Source organism: Typopeltis vanoorti, chromosome 19 (genome assembly GCF_054136105.1).
Source record: "Typopeltis vanoorti isolate ZY-2024b chromosome 19, IOZ_Tvanoo_1.0, whole genome shotgun sequence".
Taxonomy (NCBI): Eukaryota; Metazoa; Arthropoda; class Arachnida; order Uropygi; family Thelyphonidae; genus Typopeltis; species Typopeltis vanoorti.
Genome location: NC_143567.1, coordinates 35,942,504 through 35,962,721, shown reverse-complemented (window position 1 = coordinate 35,962,721; position 20,218 = coordinate 35,942,504). Strand labels below are relative to the sequence as shown.

Sequence of the window (20,218 nt, the reverse complement as noted above, 5' to 3'; positions counted from 1 at the left end):
CTAGAGATAAATTGGAAAAAAAGGAGTTTATTTTTACCTGCCACTGTCGTCTGAACTGTCATCCCAACCTCTTCCTTCAGTGTCAGAGCTACTGCTACTACTCAGATTTATATTCTCTGGATTCTGTTCAGAAAACAAAAAATTTTAATTTAGAATTAAAATGCATGTGAAATCATATGCAAGCATTAATATTTTCTTAATTTCTTGAACAACAGAAACTTAAGATTTCTGCAAGCAGTATTCAAGAAAATACAGCTATCTAGCCGCAATCACTGATGTTTTTATTAAACATCAGTGATTGCGGTTGATATCACCAGGAAATTTTAATATTTGAATTTTTTATTCATATAGTATAAAAAGTGTTATTAAACTAAATTATATAGATGGTTAGACAACATAGACACAGATTAGTTAAAAATACTTTTAAAACAATTTACATTTTATAATATGATATATAGTATACAAAATCAGAAATTCACACAAAGACAATCACATTGATGCTTATTGGTCAGATGGATTTCCAACTTAACTAAATGATATAATTCACAGTTGATCATGATTAGATTAAAATCCTAAACAAGAAGAAAGACACTCATTTAGTATGTGATCAAGAATGCGGAGTCAAGTTTTCTTTAGAGCAACACTGATGACATGGCTAAGACTTTTCAGCAGTTTGTCATAATAAGGAGTTCAATCTTGAGCATCTTCATGGTATCAATGACTCACTGTGGGAGACCCACTCCAATCCCTGTTCACACAACTATCACTACTCTCCTGGAACTCATTCAGCGATGCTCCTTATGGCCATTTTTGGCAACCCATTCACTACCTTCCAAGAAAAATATCTAGCACCTTTCCTAACCATACTTTTATAGAATTTCCAGGAATAACCCCTTGTTCTCTTCCTTTCTGCAATGTATTTTAAAAAAGTCTTTGGTGCCAATCCTATAAAATCCCTTTAATAGCTTTATATGCTTCTATCCTGTCCTCTATTATTCACATCAGCAAGCAATAACTGATATAATTTTGGCTGTTTACCTCCGGATCCTCTCTGCCACTTCATTTCCAAAGAATCAGCAGGAAATCCAATCTGTATGCAGTAATCCAGATGTGTCCTTATTAAAGCATTATAAAGAGGAATAATACCCTCCACATTTTGGAGTGACATCACTGCAAGAAAAAAATGGCAGGGTTGCAGAAGCCCTTTCCACATATCTGAAAGGTTTTGGTCCCAATTCATCCCATGTTGCCCAGGAGGGTTGGGACTTCAGCCTACTAGGTGACACAAATATCTAGGAGAAAAGGCACTCTCACTGCATAAGACAAACTAGAAAAAATTCACCCCTATCCCCTCACATACTACAATAGTATTTGGGGAGGGGGGAAAGGGGCAAGAAAAAAGAAAGAAGGGGAGGCTTCAACAGCCACATAATATGATATAGCCTCAAAACTTCACAACTCCTTGTTCACAATAATCACCATATCCCCAGCCTCACCAATTTCCTGAAGTTTTATCAATCTAGTACACAGCTTGTGATCTCTTCATCCCAACGTGGATGACTTATATTTGGCCACATTAAAAGTGACAGATATGTTAACTTTGCCCACACTGCCAGTCTATTTAAGTCATACTGCAGGATCTCTACATCATCTTCACTGACCATAATATTACCAAGCTTTGCATCATCAGTGAAAAAAAACAACAACAACAACTGAATATTTCTCCTTAAATCATTACCTATGTACAAATTAAACACAGAGGACATGTACTGAGCTCTGCAATACTCTATAATTACTTGCCTCCTTCCATACATCTCTTTTTGACATCTGCCCATCACCCAGTCTCTCATCCAAATCACCAGCTTTATATCTTACCTCACTTGCTCCAATTTATGTAATAGAATTCCATGTAGAATCATGTCAAATGCCTTTGCAAAGTCTAGCAGTATCAATGAATAGTTATTTCCTTTATCCAACTTGATTGTCACTTTATCATAAAAACTAAGTCAATCACCAAGGCAAAACCTACTTTCACAAAATCATATTGTCTCCTATAAAGTATCATATTCCTGTCCACCCATTCCTGATTTCTTGATTTCTGTCTCTTACCAACTTCTGCAATACCTTAACTGCCACTCCTGAGATATTGATTGGTCTGTAATTTGCTATTTCTGTCTTTGAGCCTCCTTTATGTAGTGGACCTATTTTTTCCTCTTTAAGCCACTTCCTTGTTGTCTTATCAGAACTGAGTCTCAAATTAAACAGCTTGGTCAAAGGTGCCAATTCCCTTGTTCATTCTCATGTATTATGGGAATGTGCAAGAAACTGACCATCCAATCCCATGGCTATGAAATTAGATGGCCAATTCGTCTACCTCTATTTTCTGAATAGTCAATGCCACATATGATATTAGAATATCTCTCCACTGGATGGAACACATTTGCAAAATGATCACTCAGTAACTCAACTATTTTGTTTCCTTCTCTTACATTACATTACAGTGCCACCAGCACCGGCTTTAACAAGTCATTCTACCTTTACTTGATGTAATGTGAAAGAACTATTTGGAATTTCTTTTGGCCTCAGCAGCTAGCTTCCTCTAATAATTAGCTTTGGCATTCCTTACCATACAGATCATCAACATTTTTGCCTATGCCTTGTACTGCTCATTGTTTTGCTAATCAAATTGTTCTTTATATTCCCTTCACAGCTCTCCCCCCCCCCCACAACTCCTGCTTAATGATGTGATCCATCCATCTAACCCATACCAGATTTATCTTCCTGACTCTGGGTATACAGTTTGATACTGCTTTCTTCAAACAGCCCTAGTAAAACAGTACAGAAACAGCACAATATTCTTTGCATTCTCTTTTATTTTATATAACATTATTCCATTAATATAAATATGTTTAAAATATTTAGATCTGCCCAAAAACAATACTTTTGTAATATGATGCACATTCACACTTGAATCACTTATCCAATTAAACTTATTTTGTTAAGACTTTACAATATATTTTGAAGCATTTGCATTTTTAAAGAAATTTCACATCAATATTATAAATTAAGTATGTTTTCATATTATTCTATGATAATATTCTAAGAGTAAGATCAATGGTTTGTGAGCAGGTCATACAGAATAATTGCTGACCATAACATTATAGAGGCATTGTGAAGAATGTTTAAAACATTTCAAATACAATTAACACATGATGTACAATTGTTTTGCAAGGTTTGCGAGAAACATCACATAAATACACATACACCACAGAGCAGCTAACATGTTAAACAGAGCTACAGCCGACTTTCACTATTGCAAACTAGTAAGGATCATAGGAATAATTTGTTATAGTGGATAGGTTGCTACAGTGAATCTCTTTTTAACAGAGTAATACACCCATAGTGCTTTGGTCGAGACTTTTCAACAGTTTGCTATAGCGAATGATTTTGTTATACTAGTATTTTCTGCAGTAAGAATTGACTGATCATTGTTAATTAAAGAAAGCAGAAGAGGTTGCCTGTCATTCAACAACAGCAGTCAATCAACATAAGGTCTCCCATTTCTGTTTTAGGCTGATTAGTTATTAATGGAAAATAGGAGAGAAGTGAGCAAAAAAAGCTTTCTTCCTCTTGGTTAAGCAGAAAATTTTTCCACCCATCTCCAAAATCCTAAACAGACACTGTCTCACACGTTCATGTTAACTGGCTATTAGTGAACTATATAGTCATTTACACAGGAGTTGGAGAAAAAGAATGATGCCAGGCGGTCATCTTTATCTTTAGATGTAATAGTGGTGTCATCTGGATGAGAGAGAGAGAGTGAGGTGGAAGTGCAAGAATGAAGAATATTAATTCACATTTACTAAAATTGTGCTGAAATAATGTTGGATTTAACATCCACTTGATTTATATAATTAATTCACATAGGGAGGCATGCAGTATGTGGTGAAGTTATCTGCAAGGAGAGAGAAATCACAAGTACAGAGTAGATGCTAGAAGTTAAAGAGGCAGTCCTGGAGAAGAAGAAAGCATATTGAAAATACCTAGTAAACAACTCAGCAGATACCAAACAGAATACACGGAAAAAAATAAGAGAGCTGAGGTATGGATGAAAGTAGCTAAACAAAAAGTCATGGAAAGACTTCTGTAAGAATATAGATACATATCAGGAATGGAGAAATATGTTCTTGAAGCTATTGACAAATAAAAGAGTACAGTAAAAAAAAAAAAAAAAAATCAGAGATGATGAAAACTAAAATATTCTGATATCTGGAGTAACTTCTTTGAAGGACTATTAAGTGAAATAATCAGCAACAGAACAGTGATTGAAAATATTTAAGATTACTGTAACTAAGAATAAATATCAATACTTCAGGCAAAAAAGCTAACAAAGTCTGGAATATGAAAAGGCAGTTGGAATAGATGATATTCAACTAGGAATGTTCAAATATGGAGATTATAAAACTTCCCAATTCCATATGGCTGCTATAAAAAGGGAGAATTACACAGACATTTATCTACTAAGTGTTCCAGGTAAATTTATGCATGCATAGTTAGGCTAAGAAAAATTGTGGAGGAGAAACTTGGACTAGAAGAAGATGGATTTAGGTGAAACAGAGTCAAATGGTTGGGAGATCATGGGAATAAAACATAGATGCGTGCGTAAGCATTGTGGATAAGCATATGAGAAGATGCCAAGAGAAAAGCTGTTCAGAATGCTACAGTTACATGGGATAAATCAGACACCATACAAACAATATATAGTCTATGTTTAAATTGTAGTCAGCAGTTAGAATTGAAGGAAGTACAGGAAAATGATTTGATGTAAAATCAAATACAAGACAAGGTGCACCACCATCTTTACCTTATTCATCCTGTAATATGGGTCATATTATGAAATTGAGTAGCATTAAACCTGATATCAAAATTAGAGATATCAAACAAAATAGCTGTTTGCTTTATGTAGATGATGTACTCTTAAACAAACTCAGTGCAAATCTTCAGGATTCTTTAAACTGAATAACATCTGTCACAAATGAGGTGCACTCTAAATTAGCAATAAAAAGAGCAAAATTACAAACATAGACAGGAATATGCAAAACTTCAGTTGCATTCTCAATGAAGACTCTATACAAATAAAACATTTCAGCTATTTTGGCACAAATTTTAGTGAAGATGGCAAATTAAATATGGAAATAGACCACAGAATTAACAAAGCTAGTGTGGTGGGGAGCTAAATGAATAAATTTATATGGAATATTAGAGAAATTAGTCAAAACAATAAACTAGCTGTATACAAGACAGTGTTCAAATGAATTTCAACTTATAGGTATAAGAGCTGAATTAGAAATAAAATAGCCAATGAGAGATTATTGATCACATACAAACGTTCTGAGAAATATTAGGCAGGATGAACATATTGCATCAATGGTATAATCATATTAAAAACAAAGATATTAGGTTGGTGCATGACACTGTTAGTACTCAAGAATATGTGGGCAGAGCTAATCTTAGGTAGTATGGTCACTTAAATAGAATGGAGCAAAACAATATTTGATGTCAGGATGGTAGGAAAAAGCCCCACAGGAAGATCAAGATTTAGGTGAATTGCTGCATTTAGAGGGTTAATATATAAAGATCGCAGAATATTGTAGTCATGACAGATAACACACTAGTGTAGTGGAAATTTGTGAATAGGAGGTTAGTAATAACATAAACTTTTCATACAGTACTATGATGATGAAGTAAACTGGCAAACAAGACAAAGGAGATAGTGATGGGAAGTCCTCTTTCTTTCACTTTGGCTAATTACTTCATGGAGAATTTTCAATGTCTTCACAAAATGCATACCAAGCTTCCAGTGTGATACAGGTTTGTTTATGACTCTCCCCCCCCCACTATAGTAAGGCTCAAAAAGTTTTAACAAGTAATAGTTCCAAGAATTTAGCAACAAAATGTCTTTTGCTATGAAGAATGCAATTAGAAATTGTACGAATAATTGTATTTCCTTTGCAGACCTCATCGTTATTTGCCAACTAGATGGAAATCTTTTGTTCTGAGTTTTTTTTGGAACACACACACACACACACACACACACACACACAGAGAGAGGCATTAGTCCGATCAAAGATCTGAAACTGTGTGGAGCTTCATTCATTTGGCCCACTCTTCTAGACACATTCAGATAAGAAACAAAACATGTAAAATCTATTTTTTTTTTCTATCCAATGAATTCAGTGATATTTTCATCCACAAGCCTATGAATAAAAACAGGATGCTCTATCTTCAAGCACTCAAGAATTAATTAATGGGTTTACCATTTCCTTACTTTTGGAGAATCTCAGATACATCATAAAGATAGGTGTATATGCAAGTCTTGGCATCCAAGTTGCATCCTGTCCTGTTCAAAAGTTTTCTCCACTAGCATTTCCTGATATATATCAGACCCTTTCCAATCTGAAACTGTTTCTTTTGAGGAATATAAAAATCATATTAAGTGCAAGGGGTTTGCAGAACAAGTTATTACCTAAACAGAGTTTATTGAAAGACTTAAGTTCCTTCACAAGAGGAGATTCCTTGAAATAATGTAAGCCATGGAGAATTATTACATTATCCTAATCTGAAAGTTGCAGTTATCATCCTTATTGTGAAAATGGCTTTGCTTATCACTGCATATTAGTTATTTTATTTATTATTATTAATCTTCTCATGATTTCTTACCTACATTATTAAGCCTGACATATAAACTTATGCTATCGTATAAAATTTTATAAATATATTATTTATTTTTTTTATGAATTTTTTTTTGTGATTTTTTGAATTATTTTTTATGATTATTTATGAATCCAAATGGTTAAATGTAACAGTATACATATTTTTTCTTGTGTATGTATGCAATTTTAGCCTTGTAAAAATAGATTAGTCATGAAGTTGCCTTAATTATATAACCAAAACAAGACAACAATTTATAGTAAAAATACTGCAATAATTTATTGCACTATGTTTTAAGTATGAAGGACCTCATCATGTAGAATAATTGACAAGAAATTTGAAAAAGACAATGGAGGTAGCCAAATTGCAGTAACAAAGAGCTGCTTTGAAATGAACAGACTATGTGAATCTTCCTATCTAAACGATTTTAGATAGGAAGAGATTTTCATAGTTAAAACACTATGTTCAAGTCTTCAAAATAGGGTTCTTAGATTATCCTCTGATTATTTCTGGGCTTTAAACTGAGCCCATGAACAAGATGGTGATGTGCAAATACATAGCCTCTTCCAGCCAAATTAATCCCATCTTCCTGTGGTATGTAGCTTGTTTACTGAAAGCAGATCTACCTAGGCTTTATTACTGATATTGTGCAATCACTTTGGCAATGAAGCCCCCAGTAGTACAGAAGCACTAAGGTAATCATTGAGACTATGCAGGCATCAAATTGTCTGCTGGCAACCTTTATTCATGTGTGGGTTCCCCCTGTTCCTTGACCACCCCCTTAGGACAAGTTGAGCCCTCCTAGTCAAGGATTAAGTACGTATTTTATGACTGTAAATCAGTATGTGTTCACAGGCCGGTTTGCCTGTTGTGAGGGACGACAATCCGAGTTTCTGGATGAAAAAATCCTCTACCTTCATATGAGACTGGCTAACTCACCTTTAGTCGAAAGAGACCAGATAAAGGTTTCTCGCATCATGGATGAGAATCGAGCCAAGGTCTTTCCAACCAAAGGGCTTTGTCTATACTGACTGAGCTATGGAGGCTCTACTGCTATACTGCAATGTACTGAATTATCTTCCAATCATCTTATGGGCTCCCTCGAACCCTTTGTGAGTGGATTGCCAGTTTCTTCTCTGGTTATTAACTGTATGTCATAGTGAATAGAGAAGTGTATTGCAGCTAAAGAACTTTTCAGTCATTCATTGTATTGGATCTCTAAGAAGCTGCCCTTCTAATAAGTGGTGATATATACATTTAACTAAATAAAATGCGAGTATTGGGAATATCAAAACTCAGAAATATATCAAATCTACACGTTTTCCATTAAAACTCTAAACTGAGATTGGATGCAAACTTTATCAGTAAACAATTATATCATCATATGTACCCAAACTGTGATATTATTTCAAATTCAAAACAATAATTAAATTTCTGATTAATAAGCGAGTAGTTTTGCAGACTACTGGCCCGCTTTTTCAAGATTAAACTTGACATATACCTTGAATTTCTAACTCAAGAGTAATGTTTAAATATCTTGAGTTAGAAATTCAAGTGGACTGATTGATGGGAAGTAGCTTCTGAAAAGACACTCCAAGTAAAGCTCCAAGATACAATAAGAGATTTGGGATGGATGTAAAGATTAAAATTCAGATACTATTCTGATCATTTTTATGTCATTTTCTTTTTGATCAAGCAATCTTAAAGAGAAATTAAGGAGTAATTTCTTTTATATTCAGAAGCAATAATATGAATGCATTTTTCACATTATTTCACATGCATGTTGATTATTTCATTAACAATTAACTCTCTATAGCAAACTTATAGGGACCACGGGAATACTTTGATATACTGAATTTTCTTTAGAGTGGTATTGTGCCTACTGGAATTCAGTTAAAACTTTTCAAAAGTTTGTTAGAGTAAGCAAGTTTGTTATAATGGTGTTTGCTATAGTGAGAGTGGACTATATCTGTGCATCATAAACTTCAAGTTTCACTAAATACACCAAATACACAAAACAAAACAACAACAAAAAAAAGATTTAAATAAAAGAAGAAATAAATAAAAAACAGTTACCTCATAAAAACCAGTTACCTCATAATCATCGCCATACATTCTATTCTTTCCAGAGTTCTCTCTTTGAGATCTTGTATGCAATGAGTATTTCTGCTGATTATTCCGCCTTTTGCGCCTGCCATTTCGCATTTCCAGGTCTTCAGAAACCTTACAAGAAACAGAAGAGAAAAAAAAAAAAATTATATACCAGCATGCTTTTCATTTTTAACAAAGATAAAAAATACATGAAGTGTATTTCTGGCAAGTCATTCATGCATTTTTCTTTTGTAGCTAAATGATATTTAATACTAACCTTGTTAAAACCTGATCTATTGATTAAATGAAAAAATAATGCTATTTATGGCACTATCTATATTTATTTACATGTAAAGTATATTTACTTTACATTCCTTGCGTCAAAGCTATATAACTGAGAGGAGACCTCCACATAGCCTTTAAAGGAATGTGGAGAACCGACCAGGCCTTCTGACCTAATGTCCAATCCTCACCTTCTCGTGGTGCACCCTGTTGGGTATCTACCTGGATACTGAACGAACGAGGATGGGCTGGCAATTTGGGATTTTGCCGACCAAATTGTATTCTTACTGGTTAAAACAAAATAAAAAATGATGGTACAATATGACAAAATTTCATGCCGGCTGGGGCATCGCCCAGTTAAACAAGGCCCCTGTTGTTTTCGCCAGGGAACCAGGGCATACAGTGAAAAGTCAACTACTGAAACAAATCTGAAAATACACCCCAACTCAACATCACCAGAGTTAAAGATCGGTACTATCAACATAAGAAGGCTGAATGGCAAAGAAATGGAGCTAACTGAGGAATCAGATAAGTACCAGATCGACATAATAGGGGTGACTAAAACAAAAAAGACAAAAACTAGTGAGATCTTTCTGAGCAATAAATACAAAATGTTATATTCAGGATTCACTGTAGCTATTCAATACGCTACAGTTATTAAATGACAATCAAGGAAAAGAAAGAGTAGCCATTATTCAACACAAAATACAAGGCTAATCTTGAATGGCAGGCAGTCTCAAGTAGAGTGATGTGGGCAAATATGAGAATGGGGAACTGGACAATGAGACTTATTTGTGCCGATGGTCCCACAGAAGGTTCTACTAAGGTAGAAGTGGAGGAATTTTTTGATGCTTTAGAAAAAGCAACTGACACAATGAAAAAGGAAAAGTTGGTCCTTGTTGGGTATCTGAATAGCAGAGTAGGAAATGATTGTCAGACATACAAAAATATTTTGGGAAAATTTGGAGAAAAGAGCAAAGCTAATAATAATGGCAAATACCTGTTAGATTTCTGCTCAGGACATAGACTGGTTATTACTAACACCATGTTCCAACATAAAAATGTGCACAAATTCACATGGAGAGAAGAGGCAAGGAATAAGAAAAGTCTCATTGACTATGTTATTGTTGATAGTGATATTTTCTCCCTGGTGCAGGACACCAGAGTGTACAGAGGATTTGATATTGGAAGCGATCACTATTTAGTCTTGAGCAGGATAAAATTGAATTTCATATTGAAAAGAATAACATGTAAGAAAGTTTTAAAGCTCATAAAAGTTGAGCAGCTCTCAGACGTGAACTGTAGACTAACATACACAAAGATTATTGAAGAAAAAATGAAAGAGTTTGAGAACAGGAACCAAACCTTGGAGATTCATTGGCAAGCCTTGAAGAAAACCCTGATTGATTCAGCCAGAGAGGCATGTGGTGAGGCTGTCTGCAAGGATAGAAAAATCAGAACTCCATGGTGGACACAGGAAGTTAAAGAGGCAGTGAAGGAAAAGAAGAAAGCATATCAAAAGTTCCTGGCAAATAAGTCAGCTTGTGCTCTTAGAGAATACAGAGACAAATGTAAGAAACTTAAACACTGTGTAAAACTAGCTAAACAAAAGTCATGGGAGGACTTTGGCAAGAACATAGAAAATAAATATCAAGAAGGTGGTAAGATATTCTGGAGGTTGTTGAAGAAGTTTAGAAATGGAGGAAAGAGTGCTGTAAAAGGAGTTAGAGATGATAAAGGTGACATGAAAACGGGAGAAAAAGATATCCTTGAAGTATGGAGTAATTACTTTGAAAAACTGCTAAATGAAACAAGCAGTGATGACAGTACAGTGGTAAAAAACACTGACCAGACATGCAGTCAGGAATACATATCCATACTTGAAGTAGAAAAAGCCATCAAAGGCTTGACATGTGGAAAGGCAGCAAGGGTAGATGATATTTGACCAGAAATGCTGAGGTATGGTGGTATAAAAGTCTTACAGTGGCTGCACTGCATAGTTCAGAATGCCTGGACAGAGGGATGAATTCCCAATGATTGGAGTAGAGCTCTGATAGTACCCATATATAAAAAGGGAAATAAAACAATGTAAGAATTACAGAGGTATTTCCCAACTGTGTTCCTGGCAAGATCTATGCAAATATACTTGAGAAACGGTTGAGAAGAATTGTGGAAGAAAAGCTTCGTGAAGAACAAGCTGGATTCAAGCCAAATAGAGGCTGCCAGGATCAGATCTTCACTTTACGACAAATAGTTGAGAAAGCATGGGAATATAACAAAGATCTGTATTTAAATTTTGTCGATCTGGAAAAGGCATATGACAAGGTGCCAAGAGAGAAGCTATTCAATATGCTACAGTTATATAGTGTCAATGGGACATTATATCAAGCAATACTTAGTCTCTATTTGATTTGTAAATCAGCAGTTAGAATTGAAGGATGTACAGGAAGATGGTTTAATGTTAAATCTGGTGTGAGACAAGGATGTACATTATCCCCTCTGTTAGCCATTATCTATATGGATCATATTATGAAGGAAAGTGGTATTAAACATGATATCTGAATTGGAGATGTTAATGTCAGCTCTTTGCTTTATGTGGACGATGTTATACTTCTGAATAAATCCGCTACAAGTTTGCAAGATTCCCTGACTAAATTGAATAACTGTTGTAATAGATATGGTATGAAGGTCAGCATTAAAAAGACAAAGACAATGAAAATAGGTAGAATTGTTGAAAATGTCAACTGTGTTGTGAACGGGGAACCTGTGGAACAAGTAAAACATTTCAGCTACTTAGGCACGATTTTTACTGATGATGGTAAATTAAATATGGAAATAGACAACAGAATCAACAAAGCTGGTATGGTACAAAGTCAATTGAATATATTCATATGGAATAAGAGAGAAATTAGTCGGAACACTAAATTAGCTGTATACAAGACAGTGTTCGAACCAGTTTTAACTTATGGATCCGAGAGCTGGGTCAGAAGTAAAACACTTGACCGAAGACTAGAGACCGCAGATATGAAAGTCCTGAGAAAGATTTGAGGCGTGAACAGATGGCATCAATGGCAATATCATATTAAAAACGAGGATATTAGGAAAGAACTTGTCATTGTCAACATCCAGGAATTTCAGGTGGTATGGTCACTTAAACAGAATGGGCAAGGAAAGATTTGTAAAACAAGTGTTCTCTGCCAGGTTGGCAGGAAAATGGCCCAGAGGAAGACCAAGATATAGGTGGATTGATACGGTACAATGTTCCTTAGACGATAGAAATATAAGATCTGATAATGATAATATTGGAGTCTTGACAAGTAATAGACTGATTTGGAGGAAAATTGTAGATAGGAAGTTAGTAATGATGTAAATTTTTCATGCAGTACTATCATATCCTGTACACCCCTTGAGGGTACGTGTCAGAAATTTGATGTTGATGATGATAAATTGAATAAAGAAATTCTAAGGATTAACCACCGTACTTGCCTGGAAGTGTATGTACATCCATAATTACATGGATGCAAACTGAAGTCAAGATAACCATTGGATATTATAGAATAATATGATGTAGATATGACGCATATATTTCTGATATATTTGATCCATTTGGCCAGTTGGCTAGTTAAAGTTACATAACCGAAGAAAGATTATATTCTATAAGGAATGTATAAACACCGATCAGGAATTTCAATTTGATGTCCAATCTTCTTTCACTGTATTCACTTTGTTAATAAGTATTTATTTGGTTACTGAACAAGGATAGGCTACTAACTCTTCAGTGAGCTGTATTTTACATTAGCTGAAAACTAAATACCCTATGGTATATTATGTAATTATGGCTTGTGCTGACTCTGAAACATGATCTCGGCTGTTTTTGTGAAACTGGAATAAATTTAGGTCAGCTATTTATAAATTATTTATAAGAAACTTATTGATGCAAAGATGTGGGAAAGTTTCATAATGAAAAAGTGGATAATGCAAATTATCTGTGCCTAATCTCCAGTACAAATTATCTTATAGGAGACAGGTATCATTTCTCTCCCTCTCTCACTTATAATGAATAAAAAAAGAGAAATAATGAGCTGAGCAGGAAATAAACTGGAGAAGACAAATTTGTTATACTTCCATTATGGACAAAGATTTGCATGAAGTGACCACAAAATGAATAAAAGCCTGACTGATTATATCTGTGACCCATAATTTTCAATACTGTTCATTCTTAACTTCCAAGAGTGCCCTCATGTCATTTACCCGCCCTCCATAAAATAAAAAAATTCCATCTACTGAAATCCTGTATGATCCTTTCAGAAGTTTGTAAGTCTCAGCCTTATCACCCCCCTCACTTTTTCCTGCTTCCTGGTGTCTGCAGTCTACTTTCTCGACTTGTCTTCATAATCAGTATTACACAATCCTAGTATCATTTTTAACACCCTCCTTTGCACCTCTCTCCAATGTATTAGAATCACCACAAAAACCAGGAGACCAGACCTGCATGATATAGCCAAAGTGAGGTCTTGTCGAGGCCTTGTAAAAATGCTCCTTATCTATGCATGTCAGTTTGTTTCAGCACTGCAATTATTCTCTGAGTTGTATTTGCAATATTTGCTATATGGCCCTTGAACTTCAACTCCCTGTCTACTAAAACTCCAAGATTTGGAGTTTTAGTAGACAGGGAGTTGAAGTTCAAGATTGTAGATTGATCTGTTTCTTCTAGCATAATCTCACCAATATAATATGACATTGGATATGTAATCACACCAAAGTGTATGACTTTACATTTACTAACATTGAACTGATTGCCATTTTCACATGCCCACAATTCCAGCCTCTTCAAATCATTCTGCAAGTACTGCATATCAGCTGTATGTTGCATGTCAATTCTTTCCTAATGTTGTTAATGTACCAACTGAATAACAATGGACCAAGGACTGATCCTTGTGGCACACACCATTGGTTACCTTAAATCTTGCAGACTCACATCCCCAAAATATACCACTTTTTGATATCAAGCAGTCAGCCATCTCCTTATCCATTACAATATTTTAAAACCTAATCCCATATTCTCCAATTTATGTAACAGTCTTTCATGTTGTATACTATTAAAAGCCTTAACAAAATCCAAAAGTATCATGGTGTATCTATTCCCCTTGTCTAACTCAAATATAACATTATTACAGAATGTGAGCAAGTTGGCAAAATAGCCACTCATTAGTTGAACAATCTTTTTTTTTTTTTTTTTGCATCAGTAACCTGCATACCTTTACATTAAGTAGATTTATTCTTTTATGTTCATTGGGTTGTCTTTAGTTTGCAGAGCTAATTTCTTTTCATACTCATACTTAGCTTTCCATACAACGGTTATGACTCTTCTGGCCTGCAGCTTATTATTTTCATAACCGACATCATTCTTATGCGGACAGTACTTCTTACACATTATATTTTTCTTATGAATCTCTTGCTTAATTAGATTAAACATCCATTTCACTCATACCCTATTTATTCTTCGAACTCGAGGAACACATTCTGATATTGTCACTTTTCTTGCACTATCGACATCCTTCCCATCCAACAACTGATACCATGGCACAGAATCCAGCATATTCCTCGGCTGGTCATAATTTCCTGCTTTGTAGCTCAGAACGTAACCTTTTCTGAATTGAACATTTATACACTTAGCTACATAATCACTTTTCACCAACAGGAAGCAAAACAATTACATCTTTAACTTATTTTGTTAAACAAAGTTAAACAAAAATTATGAAAAAGATCAGAGATGATAAATTTCATGGAAATGGCAAAATGTTCAGGAGACTACTCAAGAAACTTAGTAACTGAAGAAAATAATGACATTCTGGTCTGGAGAATCATATTTATAATCCATTCAGTTATTCAATGAAGCAATCAATGACAAAACAGAAAGAAAATATATAGCAAGAATCCAGTTATGAATATATTTCAATATTTGGAGTAGAAAGTTGGAAATCTGAAATGTAGAAAGGCAGTTTAAGTAATCAATGTTATGACAGAAACAGAGAACTCTTGTGCCAATCTATAAAAAAGGGAGGATTATATTAAAATCAGGAGATTACTGAGTAATTGTTTAGGTGTTATCAAATTAATCATCATAATCATCATCATGCATATCAAGGATTTTAGGCCTAGCATGGCCTATTCCGGCCTTAGAAGTCATCGTTGAATCGTTTAAGATGATGTCCTGGTTTTCTTTTTCCTAATGGCTTGTACTTTAAGGCTTGTTTTGGTAATCGTTCCGTTTTCATTCTTTGAACGTGTTCCATCCATTTATGTTTATATTTTTTAATTTTTTCTTTTACTGGTTCTTGGTTTAATTCTTTCATAATTTCTTCATTTCTTTTGTGATCAAATAGGGTATACACTTTGCAGTTTTTCTCATAAACTTCATTTCTGCTGTTATTAATCTTTGTTTGTCTTTTTGTTTTATTGTCCAGATTTCGCTTCCACACATTAAGACTGGTAGGGCTAATGTATTGTATACTTTTAGTCTGGTTTGTTTTTGAACTAAGTTTGGTTTAAATATAGAGTTAATTACACCTGTTATTTTTAAATATTTTGCAATTTTTACATTTATATCTTTTTCATTTTTATATGTAATCATACATCCTAGGTAGTTAAATGAATTCACCTGTTCTAAGATCTTGTTATCTATTACTATTTTAGTTTTTGCTGGATCTTGCCCTTCAAAGACCATGGTTTTTGATTTTTCTGTTGATATTATCATATCATAATCTTTGGCTATCTCATTTAGATCTAAAATAGCTTTCTGTAAGTTATCTTCAGAATTTGTAATTATTATTTGGTCGTCGGCAAAAAGAAGAGTGTTTAAGTTCACTGTAGGAGAAAGTGTAATACCTTGATGTAAATTTTTATTCCATTTTATTATTATTTCATTTAAGTAAATATTAAAATGAGTTGCTGAGAGGGGATATCTCTGTTGAACCCCTTGGTTTATCTCTCTCGTATCAAATTAATATATATCAAATTTTTAATGCAATTCTTATTTTTCCTATACAAATAATTTACTTTTTTAGAGCTGTGAAATGAAAACTTTTTTTTTGGCTCATTTCAGCTGTGAACTAGAACAATTTTCTGAATTTTTATTGGACTAAAGTAAATCGCAAAGCTATGAACCATCCTTAAACAGAACCTCTTTAAAAGTGTTTGGAATGTACTAGCTGAGCTCAACAAATACATTTCCCAATCATACATGGTGAGTACATTTTGCCAGCTCATGAGACCAGATAAAATAAAATAAAACTTATATATGACCATAGGGTGTAACGAAGGAAAATATGTAAAAACCACCATTCCTCAGCTGACATGGTGAACGCAGAGGTCTGGGCATTGACTGGAACATGAATCTGCACAAAAACTTTCATAACTGAGGCTCACAACATGGATTTCCATGGTAGGACAGCAATATGAAAGCCCCTCATTACTTGAACTAACATGCAGTGTTGTATACAGTGAGATGCAAAGCATAAAAAATGTATAACTTGGAAAGCTATGTTATGGAGTGACAAATCTTGCTACATCCTCTTTTAAGCAGATGGACAAGTGGGTGTGACATATATCAACTGAATGCCTCTTACCAGAGTATGTAACCCTAACTATGAAATTCGGAGGTCGCAGTGTGATGGTTTGGACTCAGACCTCTGTTTGTGGTGCCACGAACACTGAACTCTAAGAGGTATCTGAACATTCTGGACAATACAATGCTTACTACTTTGTGATTTATCTATGGAACTGACTATCTTCATACTTCAACCATGGTATCCCTTCTGGGTCTGGCTCCCACTGATGAGACCTCAATAAAGACCAAACCAGTCTGGGTTATGGCCATTCCCATATGCTTAGAATTATGGGATACTAAGGATACTGATGGGAAGTCATTAGCCTCTATATACAAGTAGTCCAGTCATGAAGATACTTCAAGTGCAAATTCTGTTTGCTTACACTTGGATAAAGGATTAAACCAAGAATATAATTTCTTGGCATATTTAATTTAGTATTATATAATCTGTTTTGGGTTTCCAACTTTTTGTAGATGGAATCGACATCAAAGAAAAAAAATAATAATAACAAAGTGTAATCAGAAAAAAAAAATGTTTATATATGTGCACAGATATAGGTAATGTAATTACCTCTGAAAGATAAACATGGGGTTTTTTCTTTTTTTCTTTGCTATAATGCACCTGCTCTTGATCAGCTAAGTGAATGCGTCTCTGATTTTCATGCATATATAAGTGAAGAGGCATTGGTTTCACAACAACACGCTTAGTCCAAGCAGGCAATTCTCCTTGATTTCCCCGAGACTGCCAATTACCAACAGACTGTCTGACTCCCTCTATATCACCACTTCGTCGCATACCAACTCTACTGTGACCTATAAAATGAACAAGAAAATTATTCAAAATTTTAACTTTATGCATGAAAGAATTTATACAATTTTCGAATATAAAATACTTATCTTTAGCTTACTTAAAAGAAACATTGAAATATGCATATTACCTAAATTATTTCAAATATTTTTATTTGTTCAGAGATTCATTCCCCCTCCCCTTACATAGTCATATTTTAATGGAAACATTAAATGTCTGCTTATATAGTAATTTAGATAAAAATGATTTACTACACATAATAGGCCAGTCAGAGAATTCATACTTAAGCAGAACACAACATATATGCAATATATGTATAGAACATAATATTCAGACATAACAAAACAGAGGCTAGTTGTAGATATTATAGTACAAAATAATAATGAAATTGTACTGATTGTTGTTTCGGCAACTGCTGTATTACTTCTTGACTTTACTGTGTGTGTGTGTGTGTCCCACCCACAAAAGGTTGTAAACCTACCTATAGTAAATTCTGTTATAAAAGTGTTTGCTATAGTGAGAGTTGGCTGTATTGTTATTAATATACTGCATTAAAGTGTTTTTTTTTTTAATTTTATTTTTTACATCACATTCTAATGCTATTCTGCTAGATGAAGGAATGAATTGAGTCAACATATATGCAATATATGTACAGAACATAATATTTAGACATAACAAAACAGAGGCTAGTTGTAGATATTATAGTACAAAATAACAATGAAATTGTACATCGCATCATTAGCATTACTCTAATATTATCATTGTTATTATATATTATTATTTTTTTAATAATAATAATAAAAAAATGCTGCTGATTGAAAAACTTTACATGCTATCCACAGGCTTCAAAATGCTTTTGATCAGATTTGTGAAATAATGAAAGCACTCTAAATAAAAAGCATTCACATCAACTTGATCAAAAGCAACAAACATAAACCAAACAGTGAAATAGTCACACCTTCAAGAGATATTAATAAACCCAAAACATACACATATCCATTCAAGAAAAAAATATGAAAGAATCAATTACATTTAACAATCATTTCATCAATCTATCAGAAAGTTTATGTTCTAACAATGTACCACTTAAATGTAAGCCAATCATATTATTTATATTTCATGCATGTTCTTACATGTGTGCTCAAATCTGGTAGTAAGCAAAAAGAGAAAACTAAGACAAGCAATGAAAATGAAATTCAAAAGAAGAATGCTAGTTAAAACAAGCAGGACTGCATAAACAACTACAGCCATTATTCAAAACACTATTTGCTAGTGTTTTGAATATGGCATGACATCATTAGCATTACTTGAAAATCTTGAATTAAGCATATAGCATTGTCAGCAGCATCACAGAAATCTGAAAATGACCTGTACTTAAAATCAACATCTGTTTTAATACAATACCATAATGCCCATATTTCTACTACATAATGCTGTTATGTTAACAACATGCTGCTAACCAATGAATTAAGCTCCATAAATAGCTATACAGGAAACTGATTCTAGGATCCTTGCAAGCAGAGAATATAACTCTCCCCAGTTTTTTAAAGATAATGCTTATGGCAGAAATTGCATTCTTTGCTTTTATAATTTGCACATCAAGGATCAAACAAAATGACACATTTGGAAAAACTCTTTCGTTACAGATATTAAAATGGGGAAATTGTATTTTAGTCTGTTGTTTCATTTTCACATGATTCTAAAGCTTTTAATTCATTTTATAAACTTTAAGGTACATTTAACGTTAATAGCTTAACTAAAATTTATTGAAAATAATGAAATTGTCAAGAGATCATTTGAAGGAAGCACTCTAAGGCTGAATACCCAGTGTAAGGAGGATAAATCATGCAAGTTAAACAGCTAAGAAACATCATTAAGCAGGAGTTGCAAAAAAATGCTATGGAGGGAGTGTAAAGAGAAATGTGATCAGCAGGCTCAAGAGCAATACAAAGCACAGGTGAGGAGCATAACAAGCATGGTAAGGAAATGAACATCAACAGAGTAGGATGAAAGAATCCCAAAGACTTTTTTCCTGCTATATAGCAAGAGAAAGCATAATTATAAAAATCTTTAATGTACTGTTTCATCATACTTGAACAGTATTAACACCATCAAAACAATACTTGTTAACTGGCTAAAATTTTGATGGCCTTTTAATTACTATTTTCAGAGACAACTACTTTCTGTGATACAAAAGCAACAATAAGTATAGGAAACAATTAAAATTGTAATGGACAAAAGACCCAGAGTCCCATTTTAGCACCTTTTAATGGTTTATAAATAGAATTTTTAGAGTTGTGTTGGAATTCATCTTAAAATAACTGTCAATGCTTCAAGATTCATACCCGAGATGGTGCTTTGATTTTAAAATCAGTATATTGTATATTCCAAAGAATAAAGCTCAAGTATAAAAAAAATTAAAATTGCTGGAAACACATGCACACACAAAATGCAACTGATACTGTTCAGTATATTAAATCATTCTCTTCATTGTTTTAAGGAAAAACTAACAGAATCATGATCTCTATACATTTACAATTAATAAATAATTTCAAATATTTTGCATGTATATATATATATATATATATATATCAGATTTTTGGAAGTGTAGTGAATAACGTTCTGATGTTGTACTTCTTAAAGACTAGCCAATTTCTTCCAGAATTTCATCTCATTTAATGAATATATATATATATATATAAATTCTTATTACACAC

General features: G+C 33.7%; 1 protein-coding gene across 1 annotated transcript in view; it reads right to left on the bottom strand.

Annotated features, from left to right (window-relative positions):
• Positions 1 to 20,218, bottom strand: part of BRWD3 (bromodomain and WD repeat-containing protein) — a 451,316-nt gene that overhangs the window by 164,099 nt on the left and 266,999 nt on the right. The window contains 3 exon segments of the mRNA XM_090409588.1: positions 38 to 123; positions 8,806 to 8,934; positions 17,265 to 17,506. Of these exon segments, the coding sequence (XP_090265714.1) occupies positions 38 to 123; positions 8,806 to 8,934; positions 17,265 to 17,506 (457 nt within the window).